General features: G+C 38.6%; 1 protein-coding gene across 1 annotated transcript in view; it reads right to left on the bottom strand.

Moving 5' to 3' along the window:
- UBL3 (ubiquitin like 3) overlaps window positions 1–26095 on the bottom strand; it is a 60194-nt gene that overhangs the window by 8921 nt on the left and 25178 nt on the right. Inside the window, exon 2 of the mRNA XM_030475585.1 lies at window positions 1081–1189. Within this exon, the coding sequence (XP_030331445.1) occupies window positions 1081–1189 (109 nt within the window). The remainder of the gene's footprint in view (window positions 1–1080; window positions 1190–26095) is intronic.

Here is a 26095-nt window from a genome sequence, read left to right as displayed (position 1 = left end):
ACCATTCTACAATTTTATGATACATCAACCAGATTTCTTGGTGTAGAAGTGTTTTACATGTATATCTAACACTTCAGAGGACTAAGAACCTCTTCCTTCATTCCATATTTTATTAAATACATAATGCTAGCAAAACAAACAGCGAATAAGTCCCCTGAAACCTCTTCTTCCTGACCTCAAAGACCAGTTTAAGGCCTAAAATACGGATGATCAGCACTAACTTTTTGGCATGAATTATCATCCACCATGCATCTTTGACAAAGGCACCATAGAAACAGATATTGCAGTGTTTTAGTTTGTGTAAACAGTAGTCTTTTTTAACATAAAACAGTAACCCAGATGAAGTCCTGTACCAAAAGAAGCATTTTCTTTCATCGTATGTAATGCTATGTCTGTGTTTTGGCTATTTTCCCATGAAATCATAGCCGGGGAGAACAGAAGCACTCTGTTTTTGTGGAACTATTCACATATGTGAACACACATCTTAAGTTTTTCAATTCCATTTTCTGAAGCCAGTATTCCTTCTTAACACCAAATATATTCATACAGACAACCTCAGTTTCCCTCAGTCTTCTAATGTCTCTTAAAATGTTCTTCTGTATTAGATTTGTTTTTCTGGAAAAATACTATTTTTACAGATCCTTTCCAAGATAAGGCAGTAAGGAAGAAGTAATTCAGTCTCAATTTCACTAATGCGCTCCTGTGACATGCCATGTTTTACATTAGCTGTCCTCACATAAGAGGTTTTATATCTCCAACATTTACTCTCACTTACTAGATCCTGTAACAAGATTGAGCAAGAAAAGTGTGAAGACTGAGGGAAAGAAGTACTGCAGTTTGGGGAAGCAGATTTTAGAAATAAAGTGGGAAATAGTCCAGACGTCTAAAAATCTGCCCAACCGAAGAATCGAGGAAACAGAAGAACAACTGTATTTCTATAGAAATCTGTGCTCAGATACACAATAAACATACTTAATTTGAATACTGAGAACAGAGATCAGTTTACTGGCACTTTGGTCTGACAATACAGGAAAGCTTCTAGCTCGCCAGTTAAAAAGCCAAAGCCACAGAGCTACTCACCCATCGGCCAGTTGTCATACACATGTTTTGCAATATCTGCAGCAGAGTCATTTGGTGAAAATAGGAACTCTTTCGTTTTCCCACTTACCAAGATGAGGCGCAAATTTATCTGTAAAAAAATAAATAAATGGAAATGCACTATTAGGGAAGTATGCAGGGAAGACAAAGTCATATTTCTTTTTTTAAAGTTACTAAAAAGGTGCCATTGGTTTTAGAAGAAGATTGATCCAAAGTGATTTGAGAAAACCGTTTAAGATGGTGTTGAAAATAGCGTCAAAAGAGGTCAATAAAATGTTGTTGCTTACACACTATCTAGGAAGATTAAATTCTAACAGCTGGCATTTTTGATGATAAATGCCAGAAGATTCTGATAGGTAGTGATTGAATCAGTTGTGGCATTAAAACAAGCTTTCAGCAGAGTATAAAAATAATTCCAGCCGAGAAACATTGGAAAAATATCTTCTTGAATGAAGGGGGAAAATATAAACCTGAAAAAATAACCCAAACAGAAAGCACTAAAAATATCAAAATCTGAACCTGCATGGGCTGTGAGCCCCAGTAAAAGCCCTAGCACCCTCCCCTCCAGTATGATACCTGTCAGCCCTGATCTCACCCACTGCATCGCCTACAAAACACCAGGGAGTCAGACAGCATCCTTCCTCACTCCCAGCTGCCACAGAACTTGAATTCCCCTGCCAGCCTTCTGAACCCACAACTTTGTTCCACCACTGCCTTTCACTCCACGCAAATCAGTTGACATCCACATGCAATACAGTAATAACACCATATCACAGTTTTTCTATCGCCGATTTCCTTTATCTAACCGTCAGCATCTTCAGCTGTAACTTTCCTCTCTTTTATTTGCAAGTTAGTGAGTATAATGCCTTTTCCATATAGCATTAAAATAACCTGTACAAAGATCTCACTATGACAATAATGACTCACAATGCAAAAGACATTAAACTCTGGCTCCTCAAGCAACTGCTAGTAAGGTCACAAAACGTGTTTGGGTAACTAGCATTTACCAATGCCCATGGCAATTAGGAGTTTAGCTGCTTCTGTGGCTAGGCCTACAAGCCTAAATTGCATCAACTATTAGCAAATTCAGTACCCTTACTGCTTGGATACTTTTTTCCAAATCACACTCTCAAACTGTGGCTCTCACTTTAAGTTGCAACAAAGCTTTCTTTGTTGGAATTCAGTAAACTGTTTTCTAGATCAAATACAAAAGGAAAGATTTACAGTGACACCCAAATTTTCAAGACTTCTTCAGGGTAAAGAATCGCAGCACATCACATCCACTGAACACCACAGCCCTGCCTCAGTTACGTGCCACCACTTGTTTCAAAAGCTCTCCAGAAAGGTTGTTTATTCTCGCTTGAATGCTTTAGCTTGCGTTCATCCTACCCATCTTTAAGCACCTAATGGAGGTAGATATCCAAATTACAGTCTCTATCATCCTGTATATTTTAAGGTCAATGAAGAAAATGACCTCTCCAAAAAGCAATTCAGTCTCTATTTCAAAGTGCAGCAAGGATTCAAAAAGTTAACGTAAAAGGGCCAGGTTCCCCTCCCTGTTCCCCGCTAACGCCCTTCAGAAGCCAAGAGGTAACTGTCTCTGAGAAAGCACCACAGCTATTGTAACAATAGCACAGCATCATAGAATCAACTAGGTTGGAAAAGACCTTTAAGATCATCAAGTCCAAATCGCTGCATACCAGGAAATCACAAAACAACTTAAAGGAGAAAAGCTGCAGGAATGCTGTTTAGTCAAAGACAATTATTCATAAAACTCAGAACACATCTGGCTACAAGCATTAAAGTTCCGTTTTCTTTGATATTTCCAGAATGATTGATGAATTATTTTCAAATCTCAACAAGATTTAGCAGAAAAAGCAAACTGAGTTCCACTATTCCTGTTTACTCCAAAAACCTGGCTACTGTAATTGAATTACAACTACAAAATGTTATGCCGAAGTTCAGCAGTGACCAGACCATGTCTACTTACTGTTTTGCTTATATTGTCTTTCATTTAAGTAGTTCCCCCCATTTTAGTTGTCTCCACTTGCGTGTGTATGGACAGCACTTATATATGGTTTCTTTAGCTGGACTGCCCTAGACAAACTTTTCGTCTTTCTCTAATGAGACATCCATTTCTCCATTCATCTCAGAAGCCTGTCTCTGCATATTTCAATTTCTTCTCTCTTCTCCTCAAAACAGAAGACTATTTCTGACATGGTTTAGTGGTGGACTTGGCAGTCCTGGGGTAACGGTTGGACTTGATGATCTTAAAGGTCTTTTCCAACCTAGTTGTTCTATGATTCTGTGTCTCACTAGATGCTTGTATAACACCACCAGTAATTTCCTCTGTCTACCGGAAACACCTTCTGTGCTTATGTCCCAAGAGCACATATACCTTCTTCATAAATGCACCATGCTGTTTGCTCAGTTACTTCGTACCCTTCTCCACTTTGATCCTTTCAATAATTCAGCCTCCACTCTTATAACCGACATTTTGGCTGTAATGCCCTAAAGCACAAGGCTCCAAATTTCATACCACTCCTATTATTCCATCCCTCCCAGGGAAAAGAGGCAAGGTGGAAGGAAGTATTCTGTACCTTAACAAAGGTACAGAACAAAGGTGTTTCAGATCTCCCCCATGCCTGGGCCCATGTCCTATGAAATCCCCCAGAATTTCAGTGTAACACTTCTTTCTCTCTAAAAGTATTTTTTCATCTTAATGTCATCAAATTCTAGCAGCAAGATCCCTTTATATATACCTTTGTCATTAGACAAATCAGGAAATGCAAGACTGCTCTGACAACTGATCCATAACGATTCCACTAAGGAGCGCCCTCTGAGCTGGTTTCCCTCCCCTCAGCTAGGTCCTTTACGTTAGGCCCGTATGCACACTCACAATTTCTCTACTAAATCCAAATTTCTCCTATTTAACCAGCAGTTTGCAATATAGCATCACATCATTTACTGTGTACATATTCAGATGAAACTATAAAAATGTCTATGTAGAAAATAAGTTCTTTTCATCAAAAGTCAGCTTGCCAAGCTCTGCCTTTCAGAGGCTGCACCGCATTCCACTTTCTCTATACCTCATTATCTTTAATTATCCTTTAAGCATTAATGCATCTAATTACAAAACCAGCACACTGCCAAAAATTCAAGAGGTTCAGACTGCACCACAAACTGTTATTGTACTTGGGAATGGGCTGCCTGTTTAGGATATAAACAAACCAAACAACCCCAAATATTCAGCAGCAGTGTCTGCTGTAGGCAGTAGTGATGAGGAGCTTCATCACCAGCAGCCCTCCTGCCTCTCACTCCAATCTCCCTGCATCCATTTCCTCTACTCTAACTGGCCCCCTCAGCTTGGTCCCTCTGGCCAAGTAGTCACCCAACTCTGATTTTATGCAGGCTACCTAAGGATTTCTTATCCTTCATCTGCGTGTAGCTTATCCGTAGTTGGGATTATCTCTTTTGAAGATCATAACACTTTCCTAGGCAGCAGACAGAACACCAAACCACCAGCTCCCTAGAACTGTCTGATTTGGATCCTACAAGGAGATGATTAAAAAAAACCCCAGAAGATTAGTCCTGCTCAGCACTTAAAATATGATCAGGGCATGGCATTAATACAGAACTGAAGTCATTCTTCAGATAGCATAATACTAAGGAGACACATTTCTTTTTATCCTCACTACTGAGTTTTGAGATTACCAGTGAATACAGAAAGAAGATCACAGAAAAATAATCAAAACTAACTCAGCTTCCTGTAAAATTTGATTAAGTTATACTTCTGCAGTTAATGTACAGTATAAGCAACAGGGAAAAATAAAAAGTTAAAAATGTTAGTTCCTTCTTCCCCCCTCCACCTCCCCAAGACAGATAACTTCATAGTTCTATAGTTTTTTGTTCCTGAGGAGCATTTCTTATAGTCCTACTATGAAATATATAAAAGGCACATCAAGATAAACTAATAATTTTATGTGATATACTACAAAGTATGTGTAAAATGCAGGAGGAATATTTTCATTTTAAAAATAATAAACTAAATCACCAAATACAAGCAGATGCTCAAAATAAATCCTTAAATCAGTCAAGCAGATGTTGCTTCAAGTGCAAGGAAACAGCTGCTCTAATGAAAGGTTAAAGTATTTTCTTATTTATAGTACAGCATGCCACTGACATTTCATTTGCATGTTTGTCTATATATACACACACATATATAAAAAAGATACATATCTCTTCATATTTCTTAATCATGGCTTGAATGAATCTTAGTCTTGAGTTGCACATCACACTGCCTCAAAGGGTTTGAAGCAAAGAATCTTAAAACTTGCCTTTAAATTTCGGGTCTAATCTCATTCCCCACAAGAGCACTGGGAAATTTAATGGCTTGCAACTGCTGTACTACTTATTCTGCAAGCCTGAGAACACCACTTCAAACAGACTACAGGGGATCTGAAACAAACCTTTCTGGCAAAATGCCTCTGATGAAAGATCATATCTAAAAGAAAAAGGAGGGGGGGGGAAGGGGGAGAAGAGGATATGTGCATACACATTCACTCAGTGGAAAGTGCAGGAAGAAGAAACCCAAAAACCTGTTTGTATAGGGAAGTTTTGACACAAAAGCAGCAAATTTTAATTTTTCAAGTTATGAAAGGATTCCTAGTGGTCTTAGCTACCCTGTATCCTATTTCTTATGTTAAAAGTCAGCAATGCAGTCATATCTGTTTCCCTTGTATGCCTAAAGCCCCTCCACCTATGCCTGTCAGAAGAGCCTTAGTGCCGAGACATTATTGTGATTCTCAAGGCCCTGACAAGCTTGCTTTTCCACAGGAGTCATAACAATAACCATCCTGATTATTTCTTTTCCAGGCTACCAAAGGGAATTCCAGCCTTTTGCTACAGCCAACTGATAAAGAATAAATACATCCTCATATTTCTGCATTATCACACCAACTGCAAGGTTCCTGATGAAAGCAGTGAAGGGCAGCCCCAGCATCAGGACTGAACACAGTGTGTGGACCACATCCCCTCTGCACAGTTACATAATAGCACACTCTGTTTGTGCTCTCAAGCATGCAACCCTCGCCCCCCCAGCCGACACCAATCTCATCATTAGAGCTCCACTAAGTACCCTATCAATGCATTGCATACCCAATAAAGAATGTCAGTGCAGATTAAATACTGTAAAAGAAAAAAATACCCCTACACAAATTAAAGAAAAATAGATCCATGCAAAGATTGCAGTAACAACTGTGACCCCAGCTTTTGGAACAGCAATCTGGATGACGTATATACAGATGTAGAATAAGGTGTGCTTTGCTATAGGTATCCGCAACAGAGTTTGTGCATTCTTTAAGGTGTAACTACAAAATGTCTCAGTGCCACAGTGCTTATAATTTCACAGCTAAAGTTAAATAAGTGAGAAATCACTTAAGCATCCAAAAAAGGAGACATTTACAACCTACATGATGTTTCCTGATGTTTAAGCGACTTCCCATCTATTCAGCTAAACAAGTTACTTTGTTATCAATTTTATGCTCCAGTAGCAGCTTCCGTCTTACAATTAAAATGCAGAGGAGGAAAGTGTCATATCACCACATTATTCTAACCCAAGTTTGAACTAACTGCTTTTCTTCAGCTGTTTAAGATTAAAACACATATACAAGCCTATTTCCACCCCCACCCCTTTTCTTAACAGATGTGAAATTGAATTAAAAGCTAACAATGGACCAGAAGGGAAAGTGATAAAGAGTATTCAGAAACACAGACTAAAGTTTCACTTCTCAAGATGCAGTACATTTAGTTCAAGTTCTTAATTGTGAGAATTGTTTGTTCTCCAAAGATGCATCAAAGCTTTCTAATGATTCCAGGCCAAAGAGAACCTCGCAGCACCACGCAGTACATTTTATCAACTCAATTCCACCAGATTCACATAGGAGATTGAACCAAGCCTGAATAACGTAAGTGAAACATTACAGTGGCAATACAGCAGGGACTTTCAGGTTCTAGAGTCCAGTTCACTCCTAAGGTAGATAAATCATCCCATGTAATCCATTCTGGAAATGTATCCCCTGAATACAAGAGATTTTGTTTTGACGCTCCCTAGAAGACTGTCCCATTGAGTGGAGCTTTCTTCTAATTCCCAGCATAAGTTCAGTACTGGACAGGTTACCTTCCCTGATATCAGACCTACTTTGGGCTTTAGGTGTAATAGGCTTTTTCTCCCCTTGGGGTTTTGATGGTTTTCTTCTACATCTGCAGACAAGGACACACTTTGCTAAAATAAACAAGCAAAGGTTTTCCTCATTAACAGGCTGCCCCTTGGTGTAATCACTGTCTTCAAAGCTCTGAAGCACATCAACAGACGTTAAGGAAATTGGTCTTGGATAGCCTGGAAGCCTGGTGGGCATCTATCAGCAGCCTTCCTCTGCCTGAATTAGCAAGACAATGACCTCTTACTGAGGTTCAAGACAGAAGAACAAGAGACACAAGTCATAAACAAGAGGCTTTGAACTGTGGTAAGGAAGAAAATTTTCACGCCCAACGACATCAAAGCAGTAGAAGAGGTCACCCAGAGATGCTTTGGAAGCTCTGTCCTTGGGCGTTTTCGAGACCCAACTGATAAAGTCTGAATTCATAGACTGGTTTGGGTTGGAAGGAACCTTAAAGATCATCTAGTTCCAAGCCCCTGCCACGGGCAGGGACACCTTGCGCTAGATCAGGTTGCTCCAAGCCCTGTCCAACCTGGCCTTGAACACTGTCAGGGATGGGGCAGCCACAGCTTCTCTGGGCACCCTGTGCCAGCGTCTCACCACCCTCACAGTGAAGAACTTTTCCTTATAGCTAATATAAATCTACCCTCTGTCAGTTTAAAGCCATTCGCCCTTGTCCTGTCACTCCATGCCCTTGTAAAAAGCCCCTCTCCAGATTCCTTGTAGATTCCCTTTAGGTATTGGAAAGCTGTTCTAAGATCCCCCCTGAGCCTTCTCTTCTCTAAGCTGAACAAGCCTAACTCACTTCAGACTGTCTTCATGGGAGAGGTGCTCCAGCCCTCGGAGCATCTTGATGGCCCTACTTCAGTGGTGGCCCTGCTTCCAGCAGGACGCTGGACTAGAAAATTTCTCAAGGTCCTTTCCAAAGTGAATGATCCTACAATTCACTTTAATCTGCATTGGCTTTAGTTTTGAATCATTCTTCTTAAGTATGCGTGAGTAGAATTACACATCATATTTCAGGGATTTATAAAATTATACTAGAGCCCCGTTAAATTGACTGCAAATACCTCTCCCTTAAATTGACCACAAATTTGTATTTTCCACACAAATAACACAACTGTATCACACTTGCAATGCAGTAATCTTGCAATGCTCTTCTTTAGTCCAGTCATTTCTGTGGCTTAAGCCTTCAAGCTTGCATTACAAAATACTGCTTTTAACCATGTTGTACAGGATACTTTTATATTAATGCCATTAATTTTGCTCCTATTAATTCAGTCTCTGAGATAATCCAATCTTTTCCATACAACATCATGATCTTCTCCTGTACTATTGGTGCTCCAAATTCTCATTGTTAACAGATTTCATCAACATACTGATTTTCCTTGTGTCAGTGGCATAAATGAAAACATCAGCAAGATCGCCAGCCCCAAAATTAATCTTTAAAAAATTCCACTAAGCATAACTGCCATCCTGACACTTCCACACTGAACACTGTATCTCACTGCCTTCCCCACCCAAGTCACACACTATCAAACCCTGCCTTCCCAAACCAATGCTGCCCTACTCAACATCAACTACTTACTGAAGTCCAGACCGATTACGTCTCTTCTGCATTTTCCTCATTTGAAGAGCACTCTCTTTCTAAAGCAAACTGGAAAGTGAATCCATCATAATCTAACTTGTGAACTTTATTCCACTATTCTTCTGCTCCTTCTCAATATCCTTCTTGAGGTGGTTATTAATTTGTCAAATTCAACATCTCTCTCTACATCCTTTCACTCATCTACCATGTATTTTATACCTTTAATGCCTTCGACCTGAAGAAACACCAAGCATGCAAATTCTTCAGATAAGCTCCTTACACTAACCCAGCACACTTAGTTTAATCAGCATCTGCCCCTTTGAAATCCAAAGCCCTTATGTACACGCCTATTTTGTTTATTTTTCCATTTAACTGTATCAGCTTGTGATCATTGGATCCAATGCCGTTTTCCCAAGCAGCCTTCTGAAGATTTCCAGAGCTTTCTGTGATTTTGAGACATATCTAAAGTAATAATAATAGCACTTTCTTGGCTAAGAAACTAGCTGGTAGAGGGACCAAGACACAGGTGCATAAGGTAAGAAAGTAAGTGAGCAAGAAGTACGAATTTGTAGCCCAACCATGCAAGCATTCACATGAGAGAGAAGAGATCCTTGATTCTGGACTTTTGATCAGAAGTCACCCGGCAAAATAAATAAAACCTTAGCTCTTAGGAATCACACTTCTAGACATGTGTTATCACCAGATACTTTATGGCAAGTACAGGTAACTTAACTGCACTTCCACGGGTGAACACCTAAAAGTTACATTTGGCACTGAATTTAGTTTTAGGTGCATAAAAAGGCTTTGCTCTATCCGTATAATCCCTTGCACCTGTAATAAATTTAGTTTCTACCAGGAAAAAAATAGCTATTGAACATGAGAAGTTACATAAATTGTCAGCATGACTGAACAAAGCTCTGGCTTCGTTACCAGTTGGCTAAAAGACCCGTGTCATTCATTCGAAGCCACACCACTTGTGGAAGTAGGGCAATCCCACATGACACCCTGCGTCCTGGTTTTGGCTGGGATAGAGTTGATTTTCTTCTGAGTAGCTGGTGCAGCGCTGTGTTTTGGCTTTAGTCTGAGAACAATGCTGATAACACACCGATGTTTTAGTTGTTGCTCAGTAGCGCTTACCCTGATCAAGGACTTTTCAGTCTCTCATGCTCTGGCAGTGAGGAGGGGCAGAAGAAGCCGGGAGGAAGCAGAGACAGGACACCTGATCCAAACTAGCCAAAGGGGTATTCCATACCACAGCATGTCATGTCCAGTGTATTAACTGGGGGGAGTCATCCAGAAGGCCCAGACCACTGCTTGGGTTGGGCTGGGTATCCGGTCAGCAGGTGGTGAGCAATTGTATTGTGCATCACTTGCGTTTTCCAAATATTATTCCTCTTTCTCTCTTTTTTCCTATTATTATTACATTTTATTTCATTTCAATCATTAAACTGCTCTTATTTCGACCCATGGGTTTTACCTTCTTCCAGTTCTCCTCCTGATCTCATCTGGGGCAGGGAAGGAGTGAGCAAGCCGCTGTGTGGTATTTAGTTGTCAGCTGAGGTTAAACCATGACACCATAGAAGTGTGACAGCAGCCTGCATCACTCTACTCAAGGCTAAAGTGAACCTCATAACCAGTTCCAATGGCATACTTATCTCTGGATTACTACAAAGAGAAACAAATACATCTTTGTGCTCAACTGCTTTCTCAAACAGGAATGGCTAAGGCAGGTTTGCACTGCTAAAAACTAACTTAGCAAATTTCAGAGAAGTTTGAAGTGACAGGAGAGAGAAAACCAAAAGGAAGTGTAATCGGATTTTATTTAGAGGAAGAAAAGGCAAAGTCCTTTAAGTATTTAACTCGGTAGCTAGAGCTAGCTGTCTCTGTGGAAACCATGACATTCTTCAGCTTAAAATCATATCGCTTGGTCACACTTCATCCATTCCCTCATACCAGTTCAAATAACACAGGAATAATAGCAATATATTCTTCAATATCCTCTTACGAGTTCCAAGAAGAAATACCTATGACCCATTGTTCTTCAAAATAAATTAATACAGACACTATCGTTAAGAACAAGTAGAACACGATGGATTTCAGTAGAGTTTACACACTATTTCCTTTACTATCCTGGGGCAAGGCTGCAAGGGGAGAGGGGTAAGGTGAACACAACGCACCAAAGCATCAGCTGGAGCTAGTGAAGGATCTTCACTGAAAATCAGTTTTAATAAAAAAGTAAAGAACTCTTTTATTGAAACATACAGATCTTATCTGTAAAAGATTTTTCCATAATTTGATGAAATAAGAGATACAAATGCCCACCCAGGAATAATTTTTCTCCCAGCAGGAGAAGATAATGGAGGCACTCCACCACCTGAAATAATGGGAGCGTTCAAATATCTGGTCTTCTCAGCTCAAATGGCATTCTGTCTACTGTATCCCAGATACATGCTTTAATCACAGGGTACAGAATTAACCTGTCTCCTGCTGGCCTCCAAGTGAATCCACTCAGACAGGAAAGATTCAGAGAAAAACCTACTCACCCTGCACATGCAAAATACATTCTTTTATGTTATGATAGAATTGTCTAAGTCCATCATAACTGGTGTGTAAATTACAACATACAGAAGACTATGTTTGGAATTGAGCTTTAAAATAAATAGGTAGCAAAAATGGCAGAAAGAGTTAACCACGTGGCATTCAAGCTTCTTACTTTCAAAATTCATCCTTTCAACCCAGTGTTGGAGTAAGTGTATTTTTTACTTTGAAATAAAGTAACTAAAATACAAAACAGAGAAACTGATATACTCTGATTAAGACAAAATTTTGGTAGAGAACATTTTAGCCATCAGTATAGCATGCTGAACCAGCCATTTCAAAGCACAAGAGTGGAAATAATAATAAAACTGTATCAAGTATCAATGCAGACATGAGAGGCTCATGCTTGCAGACTGAACAGGTTAGCTCCGGTGAGTACAGTCACAACAACGTGGTAGTTAAAGCTTAGAAGTCCACTACACAAACATGAATAACGATAATGCCATGCACTTATTTGAATGCAGATGTAATTCAGATATAACTCAACATTTATTCTAATGTATTCTATAGAGAGAGTATTTACACAATATTTTAAAATATTATTTAGGACAGCTCTATACAATCTTTAAAAAGAGAGATGCAAGACCAGCAGGTTTGTGAATGCTCATTTTGTGAAATGCCTAACATCTCAGATTTGAAAATGAATACTACTGCTTCTAACAGAGAAAATACAACTCCAAGGAACTGGTTCCATACATAGCTACTTTTTCCAAGTCAAGGAGCAGACAGATACCTTCCACCCCTTCTTAGTCTCCAATAAATTATTTTTTCCTATTTTTAGCCAATTTTGTGGGTCTCAATTTGATTTAACCCACACTCCTAGAAGTTTCAGATGCAGCTGTTCCATGGTTACAAAGAATAAAGGAAAACTAATGATGGGCAAGGAGGAGTATATTGAATACTCTATTTGCGCACTATGAGAAAACAGAGGCAGAAACCAGAGTTTCCTGCTGCCTTAACAGAAATTTCAGAAGCTGCATACAGGATACCCAAGACTGGGAGGTGTTACAATTTTATAACCACGACAGGTTAGTGAGACCACAGACAAAGCTGGAAGTGATCTTTCAGTTATAGCCTGGATGAAAAGAAACATCAGCTTCAACTTGACCAAAAATAACGCTCAGCAAGGGAAAAAAAAAAAAGAAAGATGACAAAGAAAACATTAAAAATACAGGAAAAAATGGACATTCCAAGGGGCCTACTATTAACATGGGGCAAGCAGCACATGGTCATGGATATCATCTAGTTCCACATGCTAGTTTTCCAGAGAAACAAGTCAGGATTTTGGGGAGTTTCAGTTTGGGGTTTTGGTTGGTTTGTTTGGGTTAGGGGTTTTTTGGGTTTTTTTTTTTTTTGCTGCTGTTTGGTTTGGAGGTTTTTTTCTTCTTCTTCTTCTGTTTTGAAATCATAGAATGGTTTTGGTTGGAAAGGACATTACGATGATCTAGCTCCAACCCCCTGCCATGGGCAGGGACACCTCACGCTAGACTATGTTGCCCAAGGCTCTGCCCAGCCTGACCTAGAACACTGCCAGGGATGGAGCATTTACCACTTCCTTGGGCAATAACTGAAGGGGGCCTACAAGGATGCTGAGAGGGACTTTTCATTAGGGACTGTAGTGATAGGACAAGGGGTAATGGGTTTAAACTTAAATAGGGGAAATTCAGGTTAGATATAAGGAAGAAGTTCTTTACTGTGAGGGTGGTGAAACACTGGAAATGAAGTTTTAAAAAGTGATTTCTCATTTTAAGTTATTTAAATACAATAAACTTGTATTGGCCTCTCCGCATTCCTGAGTTACTCTTTATGGGAGAAGTCCAATTGCTCTTCCCTGTGCTCCCATTTTCTATGATGTGAGACAAGAGCAATTAAGGAGCACTTCAAAGCTAGTGTTTATATTCATTTTTCAGTTCTCACCAAAATGACATGAGTAAGCAACCAATCTAGAAAATTTCTTGGAAAATCTTTAAGTAACGAAAAAATGCATTTATCTTAAAAGGAAAAAAAAACCAAAACCCACACCACTTTCTTGGAAATGAACTGTCCATCCCTTAGTTCCTTATGAGAGCATAAAGATTCACGAGATGATACTCAAATTAATCTCCAACACAAAGCCTCTTTTAAAAATGTGCTACCCCTCAGTCCCCAAAAAGGGATAGTGACAAAGTACAAAAATAGCCTGATTTGGAGCAGAAGAGAAATAAGGGAAGAGCAAGGAGATAACTTTCTGAATCCAATTTTGTCTTCTATTTTCTCTTGCAATAACTGCTGCATTACATCATTTTAGTGCATTTTACTGAGCAGTACAAAAAACATACTGCGACTACGTAGAGGATTATAGCTAATATAAATACTATTTGCCATTTAAGCTAGACACAACTTGAAAAATTCTAAGTATATCTGAAGACAAATGAAGTGTGATGTGGTGCCCTGAACGTCCCCTTGTATCAGCTTTAAGCCATTAATAAGAACATGGTATGATTGAAAAAAAAACTTCAAGATTTTTCAGGACCTACATCCCATTGGAAATTCCACCAACAGCAGGTAAGTTTGCATCTTCTCACTCTAGAGTCATTTGAGTACTCTGCTGACAGGCCCATCCCCTTGTACGAGTCTGTATCTTGGCCAGCACTAAAATATTACATTTTTCAAGCCTTGAGAGGGCGTCAAAAACAAAATGGAAAAAGTCTTAAATATCTTTTAAAATATTAAAGAGGCTAAGAGCTGCACCTTGACTTAGAGATGTATTTCAGTTCACTTGGGCGGAAATACCACAAAATTAATGTTTTATCATTAGCTAGTGATTCCTAACTTCTCCGGGCTTACTGTGTATCATGGCAGGCAGCCAAAATTTTGCCATTTCAAAGTACTATCTAAATCACTGAGCTGTGATAATTAAAGGCAAGAGATGGGGCATTATATATTTTTGTCTCTGATGCAAAAGATAGTTCAAATTTTAATCAAAATGGATGTTTCAATGACCACAGATTTCATTTACTCTAGCAAAAGCAGGCAGCTTGAATATGAATGAGAACACAACCTTTTCTAATTGTTTTCCTCCTAAAACAGCGCAGAGAAAACACTGAATTATGTGATGAGATCAAGGGCTGTGATGCTTATGCCAATTTATTCAGAATGCAATTTTTCAAGAGCAAACAGCTTGACCTTGACCTATGCCTGTACTTCTCAGAACAGAATAATGAACACTCTTTACCTTCCATTTTTTCTTTCCTCAATGAGTTGGCCTTGATGTTCCACAAAACGTAAGACATGTTGATAGAAAGCTTACATGGTTTTGTTCTATTTAAACATTATGGCACTATTTCATCCCCAAGCTAAGCCTGCTGAAGTTAACTGACTGAAGTTAATGGAGGGATATTGTAGGTAAGGTCTGATGCAGTTATTTATTGTGCTCTGCAATCACTGTTGAATACTAAAAGGCACAGCTTACCCACCTTTCTGTTACTGCATGCTAGTCAAGTGCTTGTGTTCTCCCAACCAGCTGGCACTCTAAGAGTAATTCTCATCCTATTTCCATCATGAAGAGCACTAGCATGTCCAGCCTGTCTACTAATGACTAAAACAGTTAAAGCTGCCCTTTCATTTTGGCCTCTTAACAATAGCTTTTCTGGTATTGTTAGGCCTTTTGCAGAGTCAGAAACATACAATTTGCCAGTTGTTAGCTTACAGCTCAACTTCCTCAGATGATCCAGTTCCTGATTCCTGTATGTCTACCACACAGTTTTGTCAAGTACTTGTCACCACAGTAGTCAAGCAGCGCCTCCAAAGCAGACTGTATCTGCCTGGCAAGGCACCTTCACCATCCACAAAAAAAGAGTTCTCCTCAAAGAAAATTAGATTTTATTGGAGGGATGGGGGAGAAGCTTTTCAGAGAGCGCACATTTACCACATTTACTACCTTTTTCCTTTCTTCATTTGTCTTGTATGTCCAGAGTCTACACAAAAAGCATTAAGTTACATACAAATGTTTCAGCCCAGCCCTCCAGAAAAATCTATCTACATACAAATATAAAAAGCACAAATTTAATACCAAATCGATATTCGGGCATCTCCTAAGCATAAGTATCATCTTGATCTAGGATCTCACCAAACCCTTAGGAGGAGGGGAGAATAGTGATGCCTTCTTGAAGGCATTACAGTCTTTTAATCGGTAGTGATTATAGGCAACACCAGTCATGGCTCTCACTTCTTACTGCATCAACAACTACATTTTCACAAGCCATCTGCTCTGTGTCAAAGTAGTGAGTAAGTTTGCCCCAGATTCACAGAAGCCAACATGTGTTCTAACTTGCATCTTAATTATGGTTTACAAATCACTATGTATGGATAACTACAGAGGTATGTTATTGGAAGCTCCCCAAAGTATCTGTAATTCTTACCTTTAGAACAAAAAAGAATTAGTATTACTTGCCTGAACTAATTTGTTTGAATTTCTATCTTGTATATTCTCAGGAGAATAAATGATTTAACAGGCTTCTCTCCTCATACATTGTGACTTTTAGAATGGTTAGGGTTGAGAGGGATCTTAAAGATCACTTAGTTCCAACCCCCCCGCCATGGGCTTTTGCTAGAATAAAATCATTCTAGATTTAAGTCATATTCGAAATCCTAAACTTTCCTGTCCTCATGTTTTTAGCACACCTGGTCAACACAGCTGTCACATACTACTCACCACCTTCATGCATCCAAGTTCCTGGAGACGAGGAGATGACCTAGCTCTCTTTTCCCCTTTTGTTTCTCATGTATGCAGATTGTTAAGCTTTTTGGAATATAGCTGCTTGGTTTCCTCTATATACAAGCTTCTAGGCTATAGACCATTTACAGAGCAGATGTTTTAAAACTAGGAGTATTTTACTAATAGTTCCACAAATTCCATAATGGGTTTAAAAATCCTCTCATCCCCTCTTTTCATTGAGGCAAAAGGCACGATAGTCTGGAGAGATAGCATCAATGACAGACCATGTTATGAAAAATCTTGCTGGTACCACTGGTTATGACTAACTGTAGTTAATGGAGAATTATTTCCCAGACAATTACTAAACTTTTGCAATTATCTCAATTGAAGCATTACTTTGATGTTACAAGAAACAGCAAACACTCTCTCCCAAAAACAAACCAGCCAGGTCTTTCTTACTGGGGATTCAACATGTCCAACACACGTCCATGTCAGCAAGGATCACCAATCTTTAACAGAAAAGATTATTAAAAAATAAAACATCTTTTCATGACAGGAAAGAAAGATGCCGTATCTTTGCACTTGCTGTCATGACATGATAAAAGTTAAAGCAATTATGCTTTTGGAGAGAAGAGTATAGATTAGAATCTATCATGCTCCCTGTCAGGAGCCACAACATCCATTACTATGAATCTTTTTGGGGGGAAATATGTATGTATCAATTGAATGACAATTGCATGTATACAACATGATTTTAACAGTAATATAGTTCAAAAGTTTAGTTATCAGCCAAATGATTTTCTAGTTAATTACTAATTCACAAATACAGCACAGTGGTAGAATTGTAGCTACAACTATTTCTTACAAAGGGTCTAGCATACACTCACAAGACAGCACAGAAAATACAGCTGCTCTACAGGAAGAGAATGAAAGTCCACATAATCAGAACTATTTCATTCTCCCGAGTAGTTTGGGAGACAAATCATTATACAAAGCTGAAAGGAGGATCTGGCATTTAGAAAGAAAAGTGCATTTGTCATTCAAAACAGCTATCAAGAAAACTATTGTCTTAAGCTACCCATGGCTTGGGTGACTATTCAGCTGAGAGTCAATCAGCATCAACCTACAACTAGCGATACTGTCACTTAGCGGTGCCAGACACAACTATGGCATCATCTGCTTTTCATATTAACATTCTCATTCAGAAATTAGTTTTCAAAGAACATAATGAATTCTCATGTGCGTATAACTATTTCATTGATTACTTCAGCAGGCAAGACTGTTTACTTATAATAAACAGCCTATCAAATTATACAAACTAAGTGTTGCATGAACATAGCCTGGTGTTTACACTACAAATCAAGGATCTGAGTAGCTGGGTAAGTGCACACTGTGCCAGATATACTGTCTAGGATCCATACATCACCACATTACAGGAAAGTTCCACCTTGGAAATCTATTTGTTAGTGTGTCAGCTAACTGACCGGTGAGTACTGGGACAGTTCGGTTCTGATTTAGTCCTAATAAGTGTGATGCTCAAAAAAATTATTTTTGTTTCCTAATTTAAGACTTTATTAAAAACTTGAAGCCACTACAAAGCAACTGAACCAGGCAGCACAGAGAAGAGTGACAAGGAAACTCGTAGAAGCACAACATGATGACCAGCTACAAAAACTTGTAAAACCTGCAAACTGTCTCCCTAGAGGCACAGCCGGGTGGGCAAAACAACAGAGAAAAGGAAAAACCCAAACACAACCCAGTTCTAGACTGTAAAGCTCACAGAAATAACATCAGCAAGGACAGAACAGCAGCAAACGGAAGAAAATCAAGTACAGTGGTGATGAGCATGACATGGAATGAGACTGATAGCTGTCAGCTATCAGTGATTGATCTGTGCAAAGCTATGTGAAGTCTATGAGGCTCTAAGTCATGAAAAGTAACTGGTCACAAATATTCGTGGCCAAGCAGTTAAAAATAAGTAAACCCAAGGTACTAATGGTCTGAACCTCTCAAGTGCTAACCGCTCACAGAAATACCAGTTCGATATACCTAATACGCTATGCGCCAAATAAAGCTTACCCAAGCAGCTCTGAGCCAAAGGGTTTGGTACTTTTAATCAAATAGCAAAGATTATCCTCTATCCTGGCAAAAACTAGTTTTCCATTTTAAAAACTGCAGCACAGAACTGTAACAGACAGTAAGGAAAACGCTCTTCAAAACCCATGGCATTTTGGGCCTTTCCGATACATGCCTCACAGGTAGGATTAAGAAGTTTAATTAGCTTGTCATGCAAGTACTGAACCAGCTGATCACATCCACCTTCTGCCCCAAGTACGTCAGTAAAATCATCAGGGTACTGTCTGCTCTCTGAAGAAGATATCATTATTGTGATTACCTGCTAACAGTCAAATCTCAAAAGCCTCCATGTCAGGTTCTTAAAACAACATAGGAAAGATTCCATCTATACTCATATGTCAGGCAGCATGGACCTCACAGTCTTATACCCATGCAAACTTCGGAACTGACAACACATCCATTCTCCATAATCCATTTTCCTTTCCTTAAATGTGAAAAGAGTGGACCTCATCCATAATAAACTAGAATCTTTACATTAAGAAACGTTGTATTACTTATGAACACTTATGCACACTGTCTTGTACATAACACTTATACTGTAATATCACAGATTAACACAATAGAACAATTTTCAAGACACTAAATATCAAAACAAGAATAAGCCTCCATAAAGAAGCTTTATAAGAAATAGTGCAAGAGAAGAGCAAATTATCTGAAACTTCAAACCAGAGATCAAACACAAGTGCATGGAAGAAAATAGATTAAGTAGTGAAAAAGTGACTAGGGCTGTTAAAGAACACTGGTGGTTTAAGTATTATCTGGAATATATATATATTGAGTCAATCTGGTTGCACTGAACTCACATTCAATGCTGCTGTGAAAAATTAAGATACATCACCCGTATAAGTGTGAGTCTACATGCAATAATTTGTGCATTCAGAAGGATAAAAAGAACACCTAGACAGTGTTTCAATCATACATTCTAGGATGCATGTCAGCTCACAAGTTTAAATTGCTCTTAAACTTCTCAGATACTTCCTATTGCACTAACATCTCCACCTTTCCCTGTTAAAGCCTCTGCTCAACAAACAAAAGAGTTGAGTCCATATAGCAGCAAACACTTCCATAATTATTAATTACAGTATTACTTCTCAGTATAAGAACTGACTATGGAGAATCACACACACACAAGACTGTTAGGGTTGGAAAAGACCTCTGGAGATCATCTAGTCCATGAATCTCCACACAGTGTACTTCCATGCACAGCAAAATTGCCCTAGCTAATCAGTTATTACATTACTGTGTAAGAATCTCAAAGTGAACCCAACTAAACCTACCCCAATTTGAGAAGTTTCCAAACCTTTCAATTAATGCAGAAGTTAAAATTAAAGTAAAACGAGATATACAGAGTTTTCTGCCACTCTGCAATATAGGGTGAAGTTATAAAGCAACAAAACTGGGTGTGGGGTTAAAAAGTTTTTTAGAACTTTTCTTGCCTCTTGTGATTAAGGCAAAGGAATAAACAAACCACCACCAAAGATCAATCCAAGCATCTGACATAGCTGGAGTCTTACTCTGACACACACCTATTCTGGATATCTCAGAAAAGGGAGTAAAATCTTTACAGGGAGTCTCAGTTCCTGATAATTGAAACACGTTTTCCTACGCTCAGTGACTGCTTTTGGCTCTTGAAAATTAACAGCTCTGTCTGATGTAAGTCACAACAATAATTTTCACAGTGATTCTTATTAAATTACATCTTTTGCCTCATTAAAACAAACTAGTAAATTCTACTGAACACTCACCTCACACAACCTTTATGCTCTTGAAATACTACAATTCATCTACCTCACTGTCCAAAGGCAGTTCATATAGATAAACTCCTACAGTGCTTTCCCATTCTTTTTCTTACCTCAAATGATTAAATGTATTTTTCATGTCCAAAAAAGTAATTGGTCATGTGGCCCACTCAAGTTTGGTCTATTCTGAAAGACTGTATTTAATCAAGAAAAGTGCCCTTTTACCCCCAAAACAGCATTTTTACCCTTGCATGTACATGACTTTCATGTTTCTCCTTGTATTTAAGGGCTAATAACAATTCATAACTACTCAGAACAAATTATTTTCTAAGTTAATGTTTAATAGTAAACGTAATTCACAATGTGATATTTTCATGTATTGATAAAGCTGATGTCAAATACAACTGCACTAAGTTGCATGGGGAGGTTTGAAAAAACATAACTTTGACCTTTCTTTAAATATTGACAATCATTACCACAAAACACAGCACATACACATACAGAAAACACATTTCTTCAGAACTCTGCAAATTGCAACACAAACCCAAATGTCTCTTGACTACTAATTATTTCTTTTGTGGTTTAGTAACAGCACTCACATGGAGGGACAGTACTTGTGGTAAGCTAAATGAGTAGAGGGACATGAATCAAGAGTACTTCACCCTACTTCTCTGCTTCACAAGCTACATTCACAGACGCTTCTCAGTTATAGACTTCCAAACTTTCCAAAGGAAAATACAAGGGTAATTAATACTCCCTTGTTATTATACTGTTTGTTTCATCTAGGAAGGAAGTATAACCAACATTGCAAGCCAGAAGAGACCAAGTCATAGCAATTAAACTTTTTTCCCTCCTCTCTCAATCAACTAAGCAGTCCTCTGAATGGATGCTGAGTGTCCAACTAACACCAATTCAATAGCAGAAGATTACAAGAGAGGCCTCTGCATCATTTCTATGTGCTTGGGGAGGGATTGGGAAGTTTGACTTGCAGATCCCCAGGCTGCTGCTTCTGCTGCCTTGTAACAACAGGCTGAAGCCAAGCACAGTCTCCTAAAGAGTTGTTACTGCTTTGTAGAAAGGCATTAAAAAGAAAACCAGAGAGAAATGTTCATGATGACAAGCCACTAAATGGACCCCCTTCTACCCCCTCGTCTCTCCAAAAACACACGCATGCTGTCATATGATTTTGCTCCTGCACACAAGCCAGTGCAGATCAAAACACTAAGAAATACATACAGCAAGATTACAAAGCAGCAAGATTAACAGTTGGAAGCTGTTCATGACAACTGGCTAAAGGCATAAGCCTCAACTTCAGAAAGCCTCCCATTTCCATTTCGAAAGCTGTGCTGTACCTCTGGAAAACAGCTCTAAGTACATGCTTTTAGTCTCAGCTTAAGGGGGAAAAAGGTATAAAAAAAAATAAATACTTTTCACCAGTGTGTTCCACAGGCAGTGGTTCACTGTGTAGAGAGTAACAGTACTGAACCATCAGCTTCTAAAATGAACAGATTTTCCTTTAACAGATGTTGAGCACTAAACAAACCAGAATCATAATAAGCACTCTGTGTTCAGGCACAGCCAAAGGCCTTATAACTTCTGATCAAGACTGCTTAGTAAGGAGAACAAACTTCAGTTATTCCCAGTGGTACTTCAATAATTTTAATGTATTTTTATTTTAGCTTCTTTTATTTTTGTTAACACTTGAAGTGTGCTGTAACGTAGAAATTGTATTACTAACGAAAATGTTTTTCCCTTTGCACACGTTCAAGCCTGAAAGCAGTATAAAACACAGAACAAATATTTAATTTCTTCAAATAACACTGATTACTTCCCTTTACATAAAAGCAAGCATTAAGTGTTCATGAACTATGAATAAATAATAACTTTTAACAGATTAGATCTTTTTATGTATAATAAAGGGTTAGTAGAGTTATTTTGGGTTTTAAACAGTCACAATGATTTTAATTGCTCTTGAAACAGTAAGATTACATTTTTGATCTGTAAAACTGCATGTTGTGCATCCACCTCAAACTTGTCCAGAAAAACATTTTTAGAGAGAGACAGACTCACATTCACTGCTTTAGTAATACATACAGCGTTAGAAGGAAAGAAAGGTTAATACTAATCAAGGTTTTCTATTGAAGCCTTCTGCCACTGATCCCACTTAGTATTCTGAGATTTCTACCTGTAAGGCTGAGGTTTTCCACACAGGCAGAAAATAGAATCATAGAATCATAGAATCATAGAATCGTAAGGGCTGGAAAGGACCTTAAGATCATCTAGTTCCAACCCCCCTGCCATGGGCAGGGACACCTTGCCCTAAACCATGTGGCTCAAGGCTCTGTCCAACCTGGCCTTGAACACTGCCAGGGATGGAGCATCCACAACCTCCCTGGGCAACCCATTCCAGTGCTTCACCACCCTCACTGTAAAGAACTTCTTCCTTATATCTAATCTAAACTTCCTCTGTTTAAGTTTGAACCCATTACCCCTTGTCCTACCACTACAGCCCCTAAGGAAGATCTTAAGATAGGGCTTGCTCAGTTGTCCAAAACGAGGACGAGAATAAAATTATCAAGGAAAAGGAGAAGCACTTCCACCTATTTTTTAAAAAGCAACTTTGTTAAAAGTTTGAAACAATTGTGTCAAGAGAAATGGAAATAAATTTAAAGGTCCGCTGGGAAGGCTTGAGTGATGTACCGTATGTTCAACATTAACTGATGTTAACATAGCTACCTTCTAACTCAAGGGAAGAAAATTCAGCTATTTAGAGTTAGCTCTGAAACTGTATCAGAACACACCATATACTCCTTCCTGAAAGAGTTACATCTTAAAGGGAAGCTTCACAACAAGTCGTCCTTTACGGGTGTCATATCAGCTGACAGCTTTCTGGTAATTAATTCCCTGGCCCACGTTACTGTCTGTAGATAAGGTTTGTTTCCTACTTCAATTCACAATGAATTAGATGCAACTGCATGAAAAAGTAAATGCAACTGAAGAAATCAACCATCCGCAGCAATACAGGCAAGTATACAACACTGAGGAAATCCTTGTACAAGCATTATGTATCATATTCTGCTTCCCTCATGAATCATCCTATGCAACTAACTTGATTTTTTCTAGGTGGGTAAGTTCTTGCTCCTTGGGACAAAACCAACACAAATCACTAGAAAACACATATTACATCACCCTTCCTGTTTGACTGTGAACTTGTCAGGAAGCCAAAAACCCATTTATTTCCAGAAGGTGAACAAGAACTGCAATAAAACACTCTGATGACTTTGTTTAATCCCTAGCCTCCTGTGAACTGCTGTGGTCCCCTGTGCTCTTTGCCCTCCCTGCCTCTTACAACACTTCAGCTTCCTATCAATTTTCTTATCTATTTTCCTAACTTTTCCCCCTTTCAGCAGTGTTTTCTACTTACCAGCGCCCAGCCCAAGGTGACTCACTTGTGTTCACACATTTATCTGACATTATACATTGAACCACTTTCCCTTAGTCTCCTACATATGTGATAATTAATTTCATCTGCAGGTAGCTCAGTCTCAGTAAGCTTATATTTTACCTTCCAAGTCTTGTCCCACTTGTACCTACTAATATTGTCTCATTTTTCTGACTGCTGCGAGTAGCTGCTGACCAGGACTTTCATCATTCAGGTGCACCTTACAGTTTTCAGACTGCCTTGAATATTATTTTTCCCCCACTTATTAACATAGACAGACACTGCCCACCTCTTCTCCACTTACCTGTATCACAGTATTGCTGAGAAACCAAAGTCTAACACACTTAACTGTGAGCAGAGTAAAGCAGATGTTCCTTTTAACTCAATGTTGGCAAGGAAATACAAAAACCCTACAGACAAATCACAAAGACAACACTGCTGACTATCAGTGTGGTCAGGGATCTTAGAACATCACATATACACTGTCAAAATCCTTGCAGAAATTCACACAAAAATTCAGGAGGAAAAAGAAAAGTCACATGGAAAATGTTAATTTTTCAGTAGACATGCACAATATTCCCTCTGAACAGAATGGGCTGCATGGGATAAAGGTCAAGATGTATTCACTGGGTCATTAAGTACATGTCCAGGAGCAGTTGCCATTGAGAACCAAATGACCCAACAGAAAACAGAAGAGTATGATACAAAGATGAACAATCCATTTTTCATGAACTAGGGAAGAGATAATGGATGGATGTATTTAGAATGCAAACATTACATTTATCTTTGCAAATCATTCTGGAAGCATATAAAAGGGGTCAGAGAAAAGAATGCTGCAGTAACTGAAAAAAAAAAAAAGAGATGAGGAGAATCTAGAGAGTTCTATCTGAAGGGACAAGTAAAGACAACATAAGTTACTTAGAGCTGCTATGAAACAAGAATCTGAAAAATTTAGATAAAGATCTCATTAAGGCCTTTCAATCACACCCATTCAAAAATGGCACCTAGATTCCAGGCCAAGTGATGATCGGAAAGCTCATAATGCCCACACAGAACACAGGCAAGGCGGATGGCTTTAGGCCCAGTTCTGCTTGAGCTAATCAAAGACGTGTCAGAGGGATAGAAAGATTTTAGCTGGACCAGGAGACGAGCCTGGACTAGAGGTTTTCATACAAATCCAGAAGCAGATGGTTCTGTCTGTGGACAAGGAAGTGTTTGGGAAAGTCATAGCAGGGAGAGATGGATGCACAAATCCAACTGAGCAAAGTATTTCACAAAGTGTTGTGAAATCTCTACAGGAAAGTTTGGCGTAAGAGAGATTTAGAGAGTCATCTGAAGAGGGTGCAATAAAAACACTGCGGGGGGGAGGGGGGAAGGAAAAAAAGAAAAAAGATAAAATCATGTTATAGCATCCATGAAGGACTACCTCAAATCCATTACTACTATAAAGCTGTCATTTGTTGCCATGCCTGGTCCCAAATCTACAACCAGTAGTGAGATACATACATTTATCTCATTTAGATGTTAGTAACAAGTGTGTTATTTAACTAATGTTGGACACAGATAGATGATGTAGTTGAAGATTACACTTCTCACAAAGATTTATAGAGAGTGGAGCAGGCACAGAAGGAAGAATAAGAAGTTTTAAGTCTTCTTTAGTTATTATTAGCAGGACAAAACCAATTGAAAATGGTACCTGATAAACTAAAATTGCAATTCCATCTTCAAGAAAGCAAGTCAGTACTTGTGTGAGTACAGCAGAAGACATTCTCTGAAGTATAAATTAAGATGATTCAAGGGAGAGATTAAATATTTTCACAGCCTTTCAGGATTTTTAAAAAGCCAGGAATTAAAAAAAAATACCAAATAAAAAATTAAAGAGCTTCCAGGAGAAGCAACTACATATGGAACACAACAGAAAAAGACAGCATCCCTGTTAAGGTGGGTTTCCAGAAATAAAATATGGCAAACCATCTGGATAAAAGAGGGAGGTCTTCCAGATTCAATCTTTATGTAAATCAATTAGCTATAACCCTCTCTTCCATTTCTGTATCTGTGTTCATTATATCATTCACATCTTCTACTTGAAATATTATAAGTAAAGTGTGTTTCTTAATTTTACCTTAACCTAGATTTAATTAAAAAAATATTTCGAGGTAATTTATTAACAACAAAGAAGTTATTCAACCTAAAGATTTGGCCAAGCATCTTTACCTCCCAGCATATTCTGCTGACTATCCAATAAAGATAAAATATATAACCTCAGAAGTTACACAGGGTGATTTGGTTCACCATGGATCAAGAAAAGAAGGAAGCTCTTCTACTAACTGTTATACCAGAAGACTTCTCTAGCAAGCAATAAGATAAAGGAAAGTAAACCTGCACAGTAGAGATGTGCAACAACTTTATGAATGGGTCAAAAAAAATTTCATATAGATGAATGCAAAAGCGAATAAACATACTGCCATCAGTTATTCTTACAGTATTGCCCCTCCCTTAATGCAAAACCTCTCCTGTTCCTATGTATGACCACTGCCCTTCATTCTCCCACCTTTTTACTTCAGTAAAAAGCCTGGCTTC

Source organism: Strigops habroptila, chromosome 2 (assembly GCF_004027225.2).
Source record: "Strigops habroptila isolate Jane chromosome 2, bStrHab1.2.pri, whole genome shotgun sequence".
NCBI lineage: Eukaryota > Metazoa > Chordata > Aves > Psittaciformes > Psittacidae > Strigops > Strigops habroptila.
This window is presented reverse-complemented; position numbering and strand designations above follow the sequence as displayed.